The sequence below is a fragment of the Lemur catta genome, chromosome 6 (assembly GCF_020740605.2).
Source record: "Lemur catta isolate mLemCat1 chromosome 6, mLemCat1.pri, whole genome shotgun sequence".
NCBI lineage: Eukaryota > Metazoa > Chordata > Mammalia > Primates > Lemuridae > Lemur > Lemur catta.
The window spans coordinates 56,925,142-56,945,492 of NC_059133.1; the positions used below are offsets into that span (position 1 = coordinate 56,925,142).

The following is a 20,351-nucleotide window of genomic DNA, read 5'->3' on the forward strand; positions in this document are numbered from 1 at the left end:
AGGTAGCTAAAGTATGACACTGATTAATATTTAAATTGCGGTGCTTATCCTGTGCTACAAAATGGCTTTACAGGCATTATCACTTTCAGTCCCCCATTCTAGGGATGAGGAAACAGGTTTCAGAGATGTTAAGTAATTTGCCCACACAGCTAACAAGCAGCGGAGGAGCTGGGGCTGTTTGAATCCAAAGTCCACACACTCCTAACCGCTCCGCTCCGCTGCCTCAGATGAATGTGGACGAACGAGGAAGATGCGGGCGGCGCCTGGTTTCTCACCCCAGCTCACCTCCCTTAGTAGATGTACCTACTAAGTGAGCTGCCCTTCCAAGCTTCGGGACACAGACCTCTTTGTGTAAGTGATATACAAACGCAAATAAATGTAACTTCTCGCATTTACTGAAAATACAAATAACGTCAACTCCGGGGAAATGGGACGGATTCCAGTTACCCCGCTGTTCAGATCTCATCCTTTGGTGCCCCGGGAGCGAGGGAGGAAGTGGCTCCGGATGGAAAGTAAAGTGACAATCGCAGAAGGGAAGGCAGCCTTTCCTCCCCGGGCAGCAGAGGCGGCCCAGCGGGCAGAGGGAACCTGCAGAGGGCGGTTTCCCTCCTCTTTTCCTGTCCCACCCAGTCGGCCTGTCCCCCACCCCCACTCCGGCTGGCCTTTGCAGCTAACTCTGCGCGTCTCTCCGCGGCTTCCTCCAGCTCGGGGTCCCGCGGTCGGTCTCTCTGGGTCGGCCTGTCCAGGCCTCCGCGCTATCTCCGCGGTTCCCGCCCCGGTCGACTTCAAAAGCACGCGCGGAGTGGCGCCGGCCCTTCCCCGGCAGCCCGTCCAACTGGAAAGGTGAGCATGCGGAGGAGGGGACCTGAGGAGGGCGGGAGCGCCAGGAGAGCCCAGTCGCCCACACACGCGGCAGCCACCTCAGCCACTGCGGGCACTGAAACCGAGAGCGGCCGGAGCTCCGCGTTCCGCTGGAGCCGCGGGTTGCAGCTGCTCCGAACGCGGCGTCCCGGGACGCTCCGCCTGGCGCGCGCCGGCTCCAGACAGCGCGCGGAGCTACTCGTGCGGGTAACGCAGGAGGGCTCCGAGTGGGGGCCGGGGGCCGGGCCGCGGGGCGAGGGGCCAGCCCGCCCCGTCCACCGGGCGTGATCCCCGACGTCCGCAGAGGTGTCGTGCGGCCCCCGGGCGCCCGAGTCACCGGCTGAGGCCGTGAGGTTGGGCCGGCCAGTGGGGTTCGGTAGGCTGTTCGCCCATGGCGCACCAGACGACGAAGCGAGGACTGGGAGCGGGTTGGCCAACCCCGGAGACAGGCCAAAAGGCGACCGAGGGGCCTCACCTTCAGTTTCTCTGCCTGGCTACCCGGTTGTCCACACCCCAGCTCCGGACCCCGGACGCGGGTCCTGACCTTCCTGGCCCTCTCCTGACACCTGGTGGATGGCTCCACCACAGTCTGGGCCGTGAAATCCCAGGGTACCTGTTATCGCGCTTTGGTGAAACTGGGTCCACTGCTGAATTGCATACCTTTGCCTGACCTTCTCAGGCCTTGAGAGATCGCCTAGGTAAATGTGGTAGCCCCGTGAAAGGATCTCGGGGTAGGGCGTTCAAAGGTAATGCACTGCAAATGCATGCGGTCTCATATCTGCGCTTGGGGAGAGACGTTGGTACCTGGAGGCTGGGGAGATACTCAGGGAAACCAGAAGAGGAAATGGGGAAGGGACTCGGAAAACCTGGCAACAAAGGCTTCCTTGGGATTTACAGGCGTCTCCAGCCCCAGGGGCCCACCCATTTCTTTCCTGCCTTTGCACTTCTTCCTACAGATCTGCCCCTTCCTCGAGGTCTTCAACCACTGGCAGCAATGAGCAGCCTCCTAGCCACACCTCCTCCAGAAGGTAGGTGAAGCCTTTCCTAATTCGAATGGAAGAGAATTGTTCAACATCCCGTACCCCATCAATCCTGGAATTCCTTAAGGCCTCAGCCCAGAGGGGAAGACTCTCCCACCTCTCTCTGCCTGCCTCACAGGAAAAGGTCCTGGCAGGACACAGGAGACAACTAGAGCGTGCACTGTAGTACAGTTTTCATCTGAAGTCTGGTGGACCTGGGCCAGTTCCTGGCACTACCGCTTAAAGCTTTGTGACCTTGGTTTATAAACTAATTTTATAAACCTAAAGGAAGGGCTTTACATTCACCCCTCTAATAATTTATAGCTATGGCAGAGTTTGGCAGCAACCCGCATAATTAAACATGGAAAAGTAATCTTTCAAAGATAACAGGGAAATAAAAATTTTTATAAAACATGCTAAAGACAGTATTTCTAAGTTTGAGCTCCAGTTTCATTTGTAAAATAGGAAAGTAGTACCTATCTTATGAGGCTGTTTGTGCGGATTAAATGCGACAACCCACATAAAACTCCCGTAATAGTGTCTAGTATCTAGTAAGCATTCAATGACATTGGTTATTATTATTGGGTGCTTGTTAGAAATGCATGTTTCCCTGGAAAGGGATTTTGCTAGTCTAATTCGACCTCTCTGATGATAGAGGCCCAGCACTAAAACCCCACTGTTGCCTGGAGGTACGCTAAGGAGACCTCTGCTGCTCATCACACTGAGAATGGATTCCTGCCTCTCCGTTCATAACCAGGATGGCCTGGACAAACTGTCAGATGTTTATTGATTGTTTTCAGCATGTACTAGATAGAGGGAGGGAGGAACAAATCCTTGGTTGGTCTGTGTACCTATATTTTCATACACATGGCCTCATTTGTCATTAGGACAGACGTTCCTAGCTTTTACTGATGTGGAAACAGGTGACTGACAACCCCAGTGGAAGTCTAAGACAGTGTCCTCTGTGACTGGTGATGCACACAATGCAGACTTTTAATTGTCTGGTGAGAAGAGATAAGAAAAGGGAGAAATGGGCAGAAGTCTAGAGTGGTCACCAAAGGCTTCATGAGTAGGGAGGGGACCTGGGCTTTTCCCTTGAAGGATGGATGAGGTTTGCACAGGCATAGAGGGGGCAGCAGGTATGCTAGATGAAGGTAGAATACCTTTCCCATGTGTGAAGCTACAGAAACCGGATTTGCCCTGGAGGACGTTCAGGAGGAGAGGGCAGAGGACCTCTGCCCTCCAGAACAATCCTGCCCATAGGGAAAAAGCCATCAGGGGTTAGGACCTGGGCAAAGGGGAACTATTTACATTCTTTTTTTTTTTTTTCTTCTTTTTTAAAATTCATGGTAAAATATATATAATACAAGTGTTACCATTTTAACCATTCTTTGGTGTACAGTTCAGTGGTATAGTAGTCCCCCCTTACCCACAGGGGATATATTCCAAGACCTCCAGTGGATATCTGAAACCGCAGATAGTACTGAACCCTATATATACTGTTTTTTCCTACATATATATACCTATGATAAAGTCTAATTTATAAATTAGGCACAGCAAGAGATCTATAATAACTAATAATAAAATAGAACAATTACAGCAACATACTTTAATAAAAGTTATGTGAATGTGGTCCCTCTCTCTCCCTCTCAGAATAGCTTATTGTACTGTAGATCTTAGAACCCTCAGCATATATTTTTTTTTCTTTCCTTATTAAGTGGAGAACTTTCACCTTTTCACCTAAAGGAAGCACTTTACTGCTTCTCTGTGACATGTCCAAATTGCCAGCAGTACTACTTTTTTGTGTTGGGCCATTATTAAATAAAAGAAGAGTTACTTGAACACAAACACTGTGATCCTGTGACATCCAGCTACTAAGTGACCAGTGGGCAGGTAGCATCTACAGCATGGATATGCATGACAAAGGGATGATTCATTTCCTGGGCAGGACAGAGTAAGATTTCATCATACTACTCAGAATGGCATACAAGTTAAAACTTATGAATTTTTTATTTCTAGAATTGTCTATTTAATATTTTTGAATTGTGGTTGACTGAGAGTACTGAAACCTTGGAAAGAAAAAGCACAGATAAGGGGGGATGACTGTATTAAGTACATTCACATGGTCGTGCAACCATCACCACCATCCATCTCCAGCACTTTTTCATCTTCCCAAACTGAAACTTCACATCTGTTAATCACTAACTCCCATTCCCCCCTCCCTCAACCCCTGGCAACCGCCATTCTACCTTCTGCCTCAATGAATTTTACTGCTCTAGGTACGCTGTATAAGTGAAATCATACAATAATTTGTCCTTTTGTGTCTGGCTTATTGCACGTGACATCATGTCCTCCAGGTTTATCCATATTATAGCATATGTCAGAATTTCTTTCCTTTTAAACGCTGAATAATTTTCCATTGTATGTAATTACTACATTTTGTTTATCCATTTATCTGTTGATGGACATTTGATTGCTTCCACCTTTTGGCTATTGTAAATAATGCTGCTATGAACATGGGTGTACAAACATCTGTTTGAGTCTCTGCTTTCGGTTCTTTTGGATACATACTCAGAAGTGGAAATTGCTGCATCATGTGGTAATTCTAAGTTTAATATTTTTGAGGAACTACAATGCTGTTTCCCACGGTGGCTGCACTGTTTTTCATTCCCACTAGCAATGCATAAATCTTCCTGTTTCTCCACATTCTTGCCAATACTTTTTACTTTCTGTTTTTTTACCAGTAGCCATCTTAATGGGTGTGAGGTGGTATCTCACTGTGGTTTTGATTTGCATTTCCTTAATGATTACTTATGTTGAACATCTTTTCGTGTGCTTATTGGCCATCTGTACATCTTTGGAGAAATGTCTATTCAAGTCTTGACTCATATTTTATTTGGATTCTTTTGTTGTTGTTATTGTTGAGTTGTATATTTATATTTTTGACCCAGTGAATAAAGTGACATGAGTAAAGTGGTATCATAGGACATATTATACAGTCCCCTACCTGCTGGGGGACAAGCAAATGTAAGTTCAGAGACAGGAATGGAGAAAAGAATAGAAATCGCAGACAGGGAGAGAGCATATACTTTGAAGGATGGGATCACTAGGGTCAGCCCTTCACTTCCACCCTGTCTTGCACTTCTTTTCCCCCACCTTTCCCACCTATGCCCCCCTCACATCCCTCTTCCCAAGTCTATAAAGGTTTCCTAAAGCAGATATCCTCAGGGATGTTGAAAATGAGGGCCACATTATGACTTTTTTGGACTGTTGGCACATTTGTCTTTGTGGGCTCCTCCTCCATAAAATTATTTTTGTTTTTGAGACAGGGTATTGCTCTGTCACCCAGGCTGGAGTGCAGTGGTGCAATCATAGCTCACCGTAGCCTCAAACTCCTGGGCTGAAGTGATCCTCCTGCCTCAGCCTCCCAAGTAGCTGGGACTACAGGTGTGTGCCACCACACCTGGCTAATTTTTTAAAAAATTTTTTGTAGGGCTGGGGTCTTGCTTTGTTGTCCAGGCTGGTCTCAAACTCCTGGCCTCAAGCAATTCTCCTGCCTTGGCCTCCCAAAGTGCTGGGTTGACAGGCATGGAGCCACTACACCCAGCCAAAAATATATATACATAAAAAATAGTATTTTATAACTGCATCAGTGTAGGGAAGAATGTGAAAATATTAATATAATAATATAGTTAATATTTATAATTAACTGAGTGATATAATAATATTAATATTTCTTTGACCTAAAAGTTTTATTTTTTTCTAAAAGAAATGAAAATCATTAAAACGAAAATTGTTAAAAATATTTTCATGGGCCCTTAGAAGTACTGTGGACCATAGACACTGTGGCTGTGCATAGTGCATAAGTCAACCCCGTTGGAAGCCGGGCAGAGTGGAACTGTGTCTTGTGGGCTCTGCCCACCCCCACCAGCTAAAGCTCATCCCTTGCCACTGAATAATCACTCTAGCTACCTCCTGGCTTGTCCTCACCCTGTATTAGACACTTAGCATTTTTCATTGCACTTATTCCTCACCACAAAACAGATTTTATTCTCATTTTACAGAAAGCAAACACTGAGTTCAGAGAAGTTAAGAAATTTTCAGAGGTCAAGAAAATGTCCCAAGGTCATGCAGCTGTGTCATGCAGAGGCAGGATTTTGTGCCCAGTCTGATTTATTGCAAAGCCTGTGTTCCTTTGGTCATTGTATACTGCTTCCAAAGTCTCACTCCACCCACTGGCCAGTGCAAGTGAAAGGAAAGGTGGGAGAGACGGGGCAGAGTTCCAGGGTGGGTTCCCACAGAAGGAGAATTAGGGGAGCCGCCCCATTTGGGCAGGTCGAGAGTAAATAAGTAGGTTGGCAGACTTGGGTGGCAAAGGATCTGATGCCTCGGTGATAAGAGATTTAGCTCAACCTGGGAACAAGGGCCACAAAGAAACCAGCCAGTATCTGGGTTAACAAAAAAAGGAGAATGAGCAGAATAGATCTTGAAGGTCATTTGCTGTTGTTTAGGATTTGGGTGGAGCCTTAAATCATGCGGTCCTCTGCCCTGGCATTCCACCTCCAGTAAAAATGGTGCTACAGTGTTTCCAAATCTGAGAAGGGAAGGTCAATGGTAGCGTTATTATTCCTTTGTTTGGACAAGGAGATAGGAAAGAAATGGGGTAGGGACAGGAGTGGGGGGGGGCTGTAAGCCATTTTCCCCCTTCTCATGCCAGGCTTCCTGAACTTAGTTGACTTTGTTGTTGTTTATTTTTTCATTTAAAAGGTAATACACGCTCCTCAGGACATAGCCTTCTAGACCTTTTCTATGTATATACAGACATATACGTGCATGTTTATAGTTTTCATTTATTTTTATAAAGATGTAATCATATTATATACACCTCCTGGCAATTTACTTTTTTCATCTAACCATATATCCTGTCTCAGTAATATTACAGATCTACCACATTCTTTTTAACCTGTATAGTGATTCCAGAATGGATGACCTATAGTTTATTTCATGTTTCCTCTCCCAGTAGACATTCAGGTATGAATCACTCTTGCAAACAGTGCCACAGTGAACACCCTTTCAATTCTACCATAAAACTCAGGGAACTCAACCCAGTGGACATGTAAATGAAATGTTAGCTGGAGGCAAAACAGGGGTGTTTTCAGAACTTGTGGAGTTTGTACTGTTTGGTGGAAAGAACCTCGGAATCAGGAGACAGATTTGAAACCTGGCTCTGCTACCTGGGGCTGTGATAACACCAACACTGCCTACATCACATTCTTCGGGTAGAGATAAAATAATGGATGTCTTATAAACTGCAAATCACAAATGTCAGTTATGGTTCTGATACTTCAACCCTTAGCTTAGAGTTCCCTCTGCCTGGAATGTTCTCCTCTGAGGTCTTTGCATGGCTGCCTCCCTCTGCTTTAGTTCTTTACTGAAGTCGCCTCATCAGTAAAGCTTTCCCTGACAACCTCATGTAAAACTACAACTTCCATCCACGTCCCAGCTCCTGTCCCTTTCCTGTCTGTTTTTCTCCATGGTGCTAATCAACAGCTAATATAGTATATCTTTTATGTATTTATTGTCTGTCTTCCCCCTCTAAGAATGTAAGTTGTATAAAGACAGAGGGGTTTTTTATTGTGATAAAATTATACATAATATAAAATATGCCATTCTGACCATTTTTAAGTGTACAGACCAGCAGCATTAAGTACTTTCACATTGTACATTCACCATCACCACTGTCCATCTCCAGAACATTTCCTCATCCCAAACTGAAACTCTGTACCCACTGAACATCAACTCCCCATGTTCCCCTTGCCCCTACCCCTAACAACCTCCATTCCACTTTCTATCTCTGTGAATGTGGGTACTCTAAGTACACTAAGTACTCTAAGTACACTCTGTGACCTTTAGTCTGAGAAAAACTCTTTTGTGTAGAATGGAATTCAAAAATTTGATTTTTTCTGCTGCTGCAATGGCATATGCCTGTAGTCCCAGCTACTTGGGAGGCTGAAGCAGGAGGATCACTTGAGCCCAGGAGTTCTAGACCAGCCTGGGCAACATCTCAAAAACAAAAAAGACTTTTCTAAATAAACATTTTTTTTGAGTAATTTTAGATTTATAAAAAAGTTGCAAATAGTAGAGTTCCCGTATACTTTTTAGCTAGTTTCCTCTAATATCAACTTCTAACATGACCATGTACCTTTGGGAAAACCAAGAATTTAACACTGTACAAAACTATTAACCGAACTACAGACTTTATTGGGATTTCACCAGTTTAAAAATTCGATTTTTGAAGAGAATTCTAATAGAACACTTTCAATTTATAAAAATTCCAAAGTGAAGGCTGAGAAGGGTCCTGACAATCAGCTAGTTCAACTACCCGTTCTGTGCTAGAAATCTCTCTCCAGTATGTCATGAACCATTTGTCCAGTTTTGCTCTTCCTTCTTTTGGGGAGACATTTGTCTTCTCCCTCCAGTTTCTGCCCTTAGTCCTCTTGTACAGGTCACCCCTTGGCATACTGGAAGACAAAATTTAAGTTCTAGGCTCTCCTTAAGTTTTTTCTGTAGGCTTTCTTTTTTGTAAGCTTTCTTTATCTAATGTGGTTTGCCTGCTGACCTCAAAATTGTGACACCCAGACAAACTCAGCCATCTGGGAGTGGCGCAAAGTTGAGCTGCACCATCGTCTCCATTATTAGAGACCATATTTATATTGCTGGTAGCTAAAATAATAGCAACTTTAAATTTTTTATGATTACAAAAGTAATTATCGCTGTAAGAAATTTGAAATACAAAGGAAAGCATATGGAAGAAAATAAAAATCGTTCAGAATTCCACAACCTAGCTGTAACTCCTGCTGCTGTTGTGGAGTCCATCCTTCTGGTGTCGGTGGTTTCCTAGGCATCCCCCTGTAAGTCTTTTATATATGTTGCTGCTAAGCCACGGCTTTACCATCCTTTATTTGTGAGTAGTTAATTTCCTGAACCTCAGAGCAAGGAATTTGTTAAATTCTCATCTTGTTCAATTTGGCCCAAGTCTTAAGTCATTTGAAATCTGTCTCTCTTTATCAACTTCCTAGTTGCCCCTCTAGCTTCGAAGTCTTTAACAAATTTGTCAGACCCTCCAGTAGGTCTGCAGGGGTTTGCATTTACCCAAAGGGCAGAGCCATGCTAAGCCCATGTGGAAGGCACCAATAAAGCAGAACACCGAAACAGAAGATCTTGCAAAGAGTTTGATAGTCAGTATATTACAAAATAATAAAGCAGGAGTCATTACCCTAAGGGAAAAATTATTTTATTGGACTTTCTTTTACTTGTTTTATGATTTAATATTTTTATTTTGAATTACATAAAGGCCTTATTTTGGCCCAGGCATAGTTTGACACAACAATTACCAATTCAAAAACAACTAGGGTCAAATCCTAGTGGAAGAACTTCTCTTTAGACTGGCATCGCTCCATTCCTTGACAGCCTGTTACTGCCCCACTGAGTGCTTAAAGCCAGACTGTATTTCTCCACCTCGTCCACAAGGATATTATAAACAGTCTTATCATATGCTTTGTGATGCCTGTCTACTCATGCAGCACCTTCAACTCTCCTTACATTCCCTCCCCATCCTCACTTTTAACTATGATCTTGCATCCTATTTTCCTGAGCAAATTAAAGTTCTCAAAAGAGAACCGCCAAGGCTCCTACCCCCACCATATAACCTGCTACCTACGTCTGTGCCCATGTACTCTGCTTTTCTTCCCATTACAAGGGATGAACTCTCTCCACTTCAGTCTGCAGCCGAGCCCTCTGTTGTGCAACAGATCCCATCCCTTCGAGGACATGGTTGCAGCCACTGTCCCCTCTCACGCATCATCGATTGTTCCTTCTCATCTGAGTCATTCCTCTTTGTACATAAACATGCTGGTATTTCTCCTATCCTGAAAAGCAAAACAAACAACTTGAACTTTCTTCCCCCTCCAGTCACAGCCTCATTTCTCTGCTCACCTTTACAGAAAAAATTTTTTAAAGAATTTATTTATATCCTGCTTCCAGTCCCTCTCCTTCCATTTCTTTCTTGAACCTACTCTAAATTATGGGTTTATATTCAGCACTTCACCAAAACTTCTCTTATAAAGGTCATTCATGACCTCTACATGGTAAAACACAATGGTCCTCAGTCTCCTTGGGCTCAGTCCTGGGCCCTTTTTATCTGCACTTATTCCCCTGGTGATCTTGCCCAGGGTGGTCTTCAATATGCTGATGATGTTTTTTTATCTCCAGTCCAGATCTCTTCCCCGAATTCTAGTCTTGACTAAAATCTAATAAGCAATCTTGTTTCTTCCAAATCTGTTCCTCTCGCAGGCCTCCTCCTCTCAGGTAACACCATGCCTTCATCCTTGGCTCCACCCCACATCCAACCTTGTCAGTCCTTGCTTCAGAGTCTGTCCAAACTCCCACTGCTTTCTCGCTGGGCTGCTGCTAGACCCAATCCATGTGTTCATGCAAATTAGGAAAGAGCGCCCCCTTTGGTGGGTGCAGTTGTGCCCTTGTGCAGGGTACACTCGGCTTATAGCCCTGTCCCCACCTTCCCACAGCCTATTGTCCACCCTGCAGTCAGAGGGATCCTTTAAAATCAATCTGTTTCAATTAGGTATTGCCGCGTAACAAACCATCCCAAAACTTAGTGGCTTAAAGCAACACCAGTTTGTTTTTTAACAATTCTGCCAGTTGGCTGGGCATTCCTCTGGTGGCTTCACCTGTGTTCATTCATGCAGCTGCAATCTTCTGGAAGGCCCACTGGGCTACAAGGGCAAAATGCCCTCCCTCACAGGTCTGCCAGTTAACGCTGGCTGCCAGCTGAGCCTGGGGTGCTTGGTTTCCCTCCGTGTGGCCTCTCATCCTCTGGTGGGCTTAGACTCGGCTTCCTCACAACACGGTGGGCTCAGAGTTTCAAAGTGTGGTCTCTAGAATTTCAGGCCCCACCTCAGACCTACTGAATCAGAATCTGCATTTTAACAAGATCCTAGGGGACCTGTGCCCAACAAAGTTTGAGAAGCAATGCTTTAAAATATAAATCTGAATAGTCTCTGCTCAAAAACCTGTAAAAAGCTTCCCTTCCCACTCCCTGAAAAAGCTGAAGTCCTTTTCTTGGCCCACAAAAGCCTCCCTGACTTCATTTCCTCCTACTCTCTCCTTTGCTCACTCCAAATGGCCTCTGAGCTGCTCATTTAACATGCCAAGCTTGCGCCGGCCCCAGGTGCTTTGCAATACTATGGATAGCCCTACCTGGAACTTGCCGCTGCCTCTGCCTGGAATGTTCTCCTCTGAGGTCTTTGCATGGCTGCCTCCCTCTCCTTCTTGAGGTCTTTACTGAAGTCGCCTCATCAGTAAAGCTTTCCCTGACAACCTCATGTAAAATCGCAACTTCCATCCACGTCCCAGGTCCCTATCCCTTTCCTGCTTGTTTTTCTACATGGTGCTAATCAACAGCTAATATAGCTTATCTTTTATGTATTTACTTTATTATTGTCTGTCTTCCCCCTCTAAGAATGTAAGTTGTATAAAGAGAGAGGGTTTTTTTATTGTGGTAAAATTATACATAACATAAAATATGCCATTCTGATCATTTTTAAATGTACAGGGCAGCAGCATTAAGTACCTTCACATTGTTGTACATTCACCATCACCACTGTCCATCTCCAGAACATTTCCTCATCTCAAACTGAAACTCTGTACCCACTGAACATCAACTCCCCATGTTCCCCTTGTCCCTACCCCTGACGACCTCCATTCCACTTTCTATCTCTGTGAATGTGGCTACTCTAAGTACCTCATATAGGTGGACTCATGCAGTATTTGTCCTTTTGTATCTGGCTTATTTCACCTGGCATAGTGTCCTCAAGGTTCATCCATGTTGTAGCATGCATGTGTCAGAATTCCTTCTCCTTTTTTTAAGGCTGAAAAATATTCCATTGTATGTATGTACCACATTTTGTTTATCCGTTCATCTATTGATGATTGATGGACATTTGGGTTGTTTCATGTTTTAGGTATTGTGTAATGTTGCTGTGAACATTGGTATACAAATATTAGTTGGGTCCACTCGTTTCTTTTGGATGTCTACCCAGAAATGGGATTGCTGGATCACATGGCGATTCTGTTTAATCTTTGGAGGAAATGTAGAGGTAGGAGTTTTCACCTGTGTTCTTCTGATCTATGCCCACAGCCTGGCACAGAGTACACCCTTAGTAAGTACTTGTTGAATTAAATTTTTTTTTATTATTATGGGTAGATAATAGTTGTATATCTTCATAGGGTACACATGAAGTTTTGATACAGGCATACAATGTGAATTAATCAAATCAGGGTAATTGGGGTATCCATCCCCTCAGGCATTTAACATTTCTTTGGGTTAGGAACATTCCAATTCCACTCTTTTAGTTATTTTGAAGTATACCCTAACTTATTGTTGATTATGGTTACTTTGTTGTGCTATCAAATATTGCTCATCTCTTTAACTATCTAACTATATTTTTGTACCCATTGACCATCCCCACTTTATCTCCCTTGACCACTACTCATTCTACTTTCTATCTCCATGCAATCAATTGTTTTTAATATTTAGCTCCCACATATGAGTGAAAACATGCAAGATTTGTCTTTCTGTGCTTGGCTTATTTCACTTAACATAATGTTCTCCCATTCCATCCATGTTGTTGCCAATGGCAGGATTTCATTCTTTTTTGTGGCTATATGATATTCCGTTGTGTATATGTACCACAATTTCTTTATCCATCCATCTGTTGATGGACACTTAGGATGATTCTGTATCTTGGCTATTGTGAATAGTGCTGCAATAAATATGGGAGTGCAGATATTTTTTCAATATACTGAATTCCCCGCCCCCCTTCGGATATATACCCAGCAGTGGGATTGCTGGATCACACAGTGGTTTTACTTTTAGTTTTTTGAGGAACCTCCATACCATTCTCCGTAGTGCTTGCACTGATTTATATTCCCACCAACAGTGTACAAGGGTCCCCTTCTCCACATCCTCACCAGCATTCATTATTGCCTGTCTTTTTGATTGAATTAACTTTTTAATTTCCCTGTCTGTGAACCTGGAGTCTCAGTCTAAGAAGGCTGTGCAGCTTGTCTGACTCAGTCTGCTCTTAGTCATCCCATTCTGACTCCTAACACTTGCTGTTTCAAGGCTCCCAAAGCAGGCCTTAATAACTTGTTCTTGACTTTTGCTGGGGAACCACACCAAGCTCGCCAGTTGTTTACAGAACCCACCTTCTTTCCGTGGCCATTCAGGTTCCTGGCCCCTTTCTTTCTCAGAAGCTCCTACATCAGCTACAGAAATCCCATTTACAAGTTCTTTTGATGCCCTTGGTTGTCTTTACCTGGATCCCTTTTAGATTAGCCTGGTGTTTCTGGGTTTCTTTGTTTTTCTTGAGCTCACTTCCCTAAGTCCCTAAGGCTCCTACTGCCCCTCAGTGTAAAAATCATTCTCTGGGATAGAAGGCAGAAAGGCCTGGGGGAAATTCTGCTTTCTGTGTTACCTCCAACCTGATGTATCCAGGCTCAAATAGCAAGCCTCGCTTTCCCATTCTTCTTGCTCCTGATATAATGCTTTTTAAATTGCCCTTCAAATTTGTTTGCCCCTGGAGTTACATAGAGCTTCCTGACACTATCCTTCTAGGTCTCTGATAGCCTCTAATATGGGCATTTCTGCTATAAAACTTTATGTGCATTTTTAAAAAGATTCACATTTTGAAATCATGTTATGAAAATAAGAGGGCTTACATGAAAAACAGGATTGGGGCAGACTACTCAAAACTTATGGAACTCTGTAACCAGAGCCCTAACAAATATAATAAAAACCCCAATAAAAATATTGGCAGAGTTAAATCTCCACTAGCATTTGAACCTTGAATTCCACTCAGTCCTTTGCAGCCTATACTCTGGGGTGTCTGTTTCCTTTTTTTAGATGTAGGTTCCAGAGAGCCTTCTCTTCTAATAGCAACCATTTCATCAAAAATAAAAATCTGATATAGGGCTTGCCTACTTCATTAATCCATTGTTTTAATGTGGAGGTGAACTTATTCGTACGTTATTTATCTGCACCTACTGCCTCACCAGATGGCTTAATGTAAGTGGTCCCAACCAATAACTGCATTCAAGGAAGGCATTCTGTTGAATTTTTTTCTTCTTAAGGTCTTCCTATCTGTTAAAATGTTCTGTAGTTGTGGGAAAGCTTGCATCTCATCATGTTAAACCTCAAAGCTAGGGAATCAGGCCGGGCGCGGTGGCTGACGCCTGTAATCCTAGCACTCTGGGAGGCCGAGGCGGGTGGATCTCTCGAGGTCAGGAGTTCGAGACCAGCCTGAGCAAGAGCGAGACCCTGTCTCTACTAAAAATAGAAAGAAATTATCTGGCCAACTAAAATATATATAGAAAAAATTAGCCGGGCATGGTGGCCCTTGCCTCTAGTCCCAGCTACTCGGGAGGCTGAGGCAGGAGGATCGCTTAAGCCCAGGAGCTTGAGGTTGCTGTGAGCTAGGCTGACGCCACGGCACTCTAGCCTGGGCAACAGAGTGAGACTCTGTCTCAAAAAAAAAAAAAAAAAAAACAAAGCTAAGGAATCTGCATGTGAAAACATATGCCTTGCCCATTACCCTGACGTTATTCCCGTTTGCCTGTCGCCTATTAGAGAGTTCACGTTAGTGGAGCACTCCCTGTAGCACAATCGGCAGTATTTGATTGTGACCATCTGGTTTTTCTTTTACTTTTATCCATATCTTTTAAACCCTTGAACTTTTTGGAAAGCTTATTGTGCTGCCTCATAGTTATCTTTATTATTACCTTTATTATATCCGAAGGGGGGGAATTCAGTAAATTGAAAAAATAATTGCACTCCCACATTTACTGCAGCACTATTCACAATAGCCAAGATACGGAATCATCTTAAGTGTCTATCAATGGATAATGGAATGGATGGATAAAGAAATTGTGGTACATATACACAATGGGATATTATATTATCTTTTATTATTACCTCTCTTTATTTTTCCCTATTGAAAAAGAAAAGAAAAGAACAGTGTCGGGAAGGTTTAGTATAAATACCTTGCTTGGGCTTTGGAGTGGGTACTCCTGGATTCAGATCTTAGCTCCATTCACTGTTTTTTGTTTTGTTTTGTTTTTGAGACACAATCTCACTCTGTTGCCCGGGCTAGAGTGAGTGCCATGGCATCAGCCTAGTTCACTGCAGCCTCAAACTCCTGGGCTCAAGCGATCCTACTGCCTCAGCCTCCTGAGTAGCTGGGACTACAGGCATGCGCCACCATGCCCGGCTAATTTTTTCTATTTTCAGTAGAGACAGGGCCTCGCCCTTGCTCAGGCTGATCTCAAACACCTGACCTCGAGCAATTCTCCCTCTTCTGCCTCCCAGAGTGCTAAGATTACAGGTGTGAGCCACCATGCCTGGCCCATCCACTGTTACTTCATGTGTAATTTGAGGCGTGTCACTTAACTCTCCTTAAGCCTTGGGGTCCATATCAGCAAACAAAAACACCTACTTTGAAGTGATTGGTGTTATAAAGATTGATTATGGTGTATATAAAACAGCTAGCACAAAGCAGAGACTTAGTAAATGGCAGCTGTTATAATTGGGATCATTTGCAGAATTTCCCAGCTAGGAACCATCTTCCCTCCCAGTTTCTCTTTCCAGGGACTCGAATGTATCTGTTCTCTGTATACTCAGTAAAATTCAGCTCTGTAGTCAGGTCCCTGGCTCACCTCACTGGGGTGTGTTCCCAGCATCTATGACAGTGCCTCTGGTACGTGGTAGGTGCAAAGTAAATTGTTGATTAATTGACCTTAAATCAGTGGTCCCCAACCTTTTTGGCACTAGGGACTGGTTTCATGGAAGACAGTTTTTCCGGAGGGGGGTGCTGTTGGGGAGGGTAGACAGAGCTCAGAGCAGCTTTCCCTTTGAATCACTAAGGATATATACAAAGTCACATTAAATAATACTTATGTAGTAGCTACTATATGATGCTGACATGTTCTCTCCTTTAATCTTCACAATAGACCTGCAAAGTTGGTTAAGGTAGTCCCCATGGGTAGCAGATGAGGATGGATGACTGAATCAAGATATATAACCATTTGCCCAAGGCCACAAAGTGGCTTAGTATACTACCGTTCCTCAAGAAAGAGTGGACATGAGTAGAGAAGGGTTTGGGCTGGCCCTGGGAGGGGGAAGTGCTCTAGGCAGCCCACCTCTGCTTTCTCTGTCATAGGTCCAGGACGTCATTGGGCTCCCCTTGGCCTGTGTGGAAAAGCCCCTCAACACCATTGGCCGCTCTTGGCTCAGACTCTCCAGACCACTGCTGATGAGTTAATGTTACTTGTCCTGGATGGAAATCTGAACGTGCCAGGGACTAGATGGGAATCATACTCACCCTGTGCTGGCCACACTGGCCTTTAAGTCCTCCTGTCCCGGAGCTTTGACCCAGGCTCTTATCATCTCTGCCTAGAATGTGCCCCACCCCTGTCACCCAATAAACTCCTACTCCTGCTTTGGCTCCCAGCTCGGATATCCCTTCCTTGGGAGGTAGCTCCTGGCTGGAAGACTAGATCGGGCCGCTCTGCCACATACTGTCCTAAGTGCCTGGGTGTTTCCTGTGTCACATTTGCTACAGTTCCTACCTGTGTGAATTGTGGGGTGTGGTGGAGGGTAAGCGCCTCCAAGTCTGTTTGCTCACCATTCTGTCCCCAGTGTGTCTGGCACATGGCTGGGCAGAGAGGAGGGGTCAGTCTGTGCTGCTGTACGTGGAGATGCTGCCTGTGGGTCACTCCAGGGTCAGCCAGCTTGTTTTCCCCAGGGCACCTCTGTCCTGCAGTGACCTCTACTTAATTATTACCTTTTCAAACCTCTACATTAAAATGCTAATTAGGAAAGAATTAAAGGCCTTCCTGACTTTCTGTGTGAACACTTAACAGGACTTCTAGAGACCACTAATTTTGTAATGTTCTCACCCTGGGTAATGACCCAGGCTCTGAAGGATAAACAGGCCCATAGCAGGAGGGGGTGCAGGAGATATTTTAGGGTAGGAGAGACCTGTTTCAGAACATTTCAAATGGCAGGGCCTGTCCTGGAAGTGTAGAGAAGGGTTTCAATAGGAGAGGAACATTTTTTCATTATTTTAAAATAATGTTTACAAAGAGCTTGTAAGAACACTGAAGAAAATGCATGTGCTGTATAACATAAATATATGTGTGCATATACATATGTATATGTATAGAAATCAAATGATGAGTTTATGTACATTTATGTAAAAATATGCATTCCTCATAAAGGTTTATCCTTACTGAGTTACTTGCTACATGTCACAACAACCCTGTAAAGTAGGTACTGTTACCTCCATCTTGCAAGTAAGATAACTGACACAGACGGGTTAAGTAATTTTCCTGAGGTCACATAGCTAGTAAAGGACAGAGTTGGGATTTGAAACCCAGTCAGTCAGGCTCTAAAGCCCATACTCGTTTTTACTTTTTTAGAGACAGGGTCTCATTCTGTTACCCAGGCTGGAGTGCAGTGGTGTTATTATAGCTCATTGCAGCCTAGAACTCCTGGGCTCAAGAGATCTTCCTGCCTCAGCCTCCCAAGTAGCTGACTACAGGTGCACGCCACCATGCCCAGCTAATGTTTTTATTTTTTGTAGAGATGGGGTCTCACTATATTGTCCAGGGTGGGCTTGAACTCCTGGACTCAAGTGATCCACCCACCTTGGCCTCCCAAAGTATTGGGATTACAGGCGTGAGCCATGGCAACTGGCCTAAAGCCCATATTCTTAAATACTATATTAGGCAAGGAAAAAGCCATCAAAATGTCAGTTGTGTTTGGGTAGTAGTTTATTTTCTCTATTCTCCAGGTTTTTCTATTCTGACTTATTATAGGCATTGAATGGTAAACTTTTGAATAGGGAAGAAGGTGGAGTGGTAAAATTTGAAGGACAAACATATGCTTTCAAACAAAAGAATTCACCCCATTTCTTTTTATACTTTTCTAAATTTTCCAGAACTGATGACTACTCCAATTCTTCAGGCCACTGAGCCCCTGTCCCCAGAAGCTGGAGCCAGCACAGCACTCATTGCAGGTAACAAAGGCTCTGAGCCAAAGCCAGGGGACCTTCTGAGATCAGGGGCTACCTCTCTCCAGAGACAGCCTGATGTACTAAGATTTTTCCCATGCAGGAAAAGCACCAGAACATTGGGGACCAAATCCATTAATGGGTTCACTCTGACATGTAGGCTGTCTCTGTTTCTCTCTCTCTCTCTCTCTCTCTCTCTCTCTCTCTCTCTCTCTCTCTCACACACACACACACACACACACACACGGCTACAAAAGACTCAGAGGCTTATGTCAGAGGCACTGCCAGTAAATGATAGGTTAGGAGTGGCCACAAACAGCTATGTATATGGACACTACACTCAAGTACGTGGGTAGGGAGGAGGATATATGTGTTTAAAAAACCCTTCCTGTTGGAGTAAGCTATTTCCTGTTTCTCTCCTTCCTGTTTCTATCATAATCATCAGGAACTGGTTTGGGAGGGAGTTCGGTTTTGTCAGAAATCAAAAGCATTGTGTCCTTAGCTTAGGCACCAAGAGACTGCAGCTATTCTGTACCGTGGCATTGGGCTTGGTGGGGTGACATGGATTTGGATGGGAGTGGACACTAGTTAACTGAAGTGGGAGGATCCTATGAGAAGAGTAAGAAATCATCTAATTCTGGTGATTCAGTGAATTACTGAGGCATCCCCCATCCTGAAACATCTCTACATTTTCCCTCTCCTTTTCAAGTTGTTATCACCGTGGTCTTCCTCACCCTGCTCTCAGTTGTGATCTTGATCTTCTTTTACCTGTACAAGAACAAAGGCAGCTACGTCACCTATGAATCTGCAGAAGGCGAGCCCTGTGCCATCCTCCAGATGGAGAATGATTCAGCCAAGGGCACAGAGAAGGAGGAATATTTCATCTGACGATTCCTGGGCCCCAAGGAGCTTATTCCTAGCTCCAGTGCTAACACATTGACTGCTTAATTTATTAGGTGAAAGTTTTCTCTGAAGCCAGTGAGAAGCAGTGATTGATGTAGGCAAATCCAAGCTCCTTCCAGGACACAGTCCCAAATGCCAACATCACTGACTCCAGGGACCAGGGACATGGAAGAAAGCTGCTTATGATGTCTTTAAACGGGCCTTTACAATAGAGCTGGTGTTTGTAACTGGCCAACAAGGCAGAGCTCTACCAGGGGACATTTGAGTACGTGCCCAGTCATCTTAACTTTTTTCACAAGTCAAAGGGATAGAAAAGAGAGTTAGGGTCACTGGCTGCTCCACTCTGTCCTCTACCTGGTCACCTAGTGATAGCCCCAGTGGAGATACTGTCCAGAGTTCATCCCAGGTACTGGATACCATAGTAAAAGGCCAGGCCAGGAGGGGTAGACTATGGAGATCTTACCTCCTGATAAGTGTGCTACCTACATCCCTCAATCTGAGCCCTTCCTTTCCATAGTTCCCAACAACCTTATACTTATGTGATTTTTATTCAAATTAAAATTTTTCACTGATGCAAAAATCAGATTGTCATGTGCAAGAACTACCTTTATCCTTGCTTAAGCTTTTTTTTTTTTTTCGTTTTCTTTTGCTCATGTAACTCCTTTGCACATGTTCTCTTTTTTTTCCCCCTCTCCTGACCCTCCTGCACATGTTCTCTTCTAAGCCATAAAAACCCTAGGAAAGTTCCAGAAGTTCCCAGAACTATCTCAGAGGTTTGAGATAAAGACGGTCCAGGGAAGCTTGTCTCAGAGGAGCATCATCAGAAACACACCCTGGGAGATGAGTCGGTATAGCCTCTATCCTGGCAAGGACCAGAATTTCCCAGAACCCATTCTATGTATACACAGAGGGAACCAGGAAAAATCTACCTACCACCTACTACCTACCAGGTGTCCTCAGAATCAAGCCAAGAAGTTTCTTGGATTTAACTTAGTCTCAAAATGACATGTGTTTAGAAGACACCATGTTTGGTATAATTCATTAGCTTCTCAGGTATTTACTTTGGAATTAAACTAGATTTCCTTTGAGTTTTTAATGTATTGCCTCCATTGTCAAAGCTCAAACCCACCCAAAGTAAGCTCCAAGAGTTGAATCAATCTAAGTAGCCTAGATACTAGGAATTTTCAGTATTTCTCCACAGAGAACTTTGGAGAAACTGAAGGTCATCCTGAATGTATACAAATTGCTATACTAAAACATTTTCCTCAAGCCAAACTTTAAAGCAAATTAGGAGAATCAATCATTACATTTTTGTTGGTGGTGGTTTTTATTTTTTTGTGATACGGGGTCTCACTGTTGCTCGGTCCAGTCTCAAACTCCTGCATTCAAGTGATCCTCCCACCTCAGCCTCAGAGTAACT

General features: G+C 44.1%; 1 protein-coding gene across 2 annotated transcripts; it reads left to right on the plus strand.

Moving 5' to 3' along the window:
- LOC123640365 (small cell adhesion glycoprotein) lies at positions 1-20,239 on the plus strand. Of its 2 annotated transcripts, XM_045554895.1 has the most exons (5): positions 46-351; positions 705-843; positions 1,818-1,889; positions 17,957-18,034; positions 18,738-20,239. In XM_045554895.1, the coding sequence occupies exons 1-5, from the start codon at positions 298-300 to the stop codon at positions 18,914-18,916; spliced, it is 522 nt and encodes a 173-aa protein (XP_045410851.1). In that variant the 5' UTR covers positions 46-297; the 3' UTR covers positions 18,917-20,239. The 2 variants fall into 2 exon arrangements, with proteins under 2 accessions (XP_045410852.1, XP_045410851.1); XM_045554896.1 differs by lacking the exons at positions 17,957-18,034; positions 18,738-20,239 and adding an exon at positions 16,175-17,142 and having other exon boundaries at positions 1-351.
- The last annotated feature ends 112 nt before the right edge of the window (positions 20,240-20,351 follow it).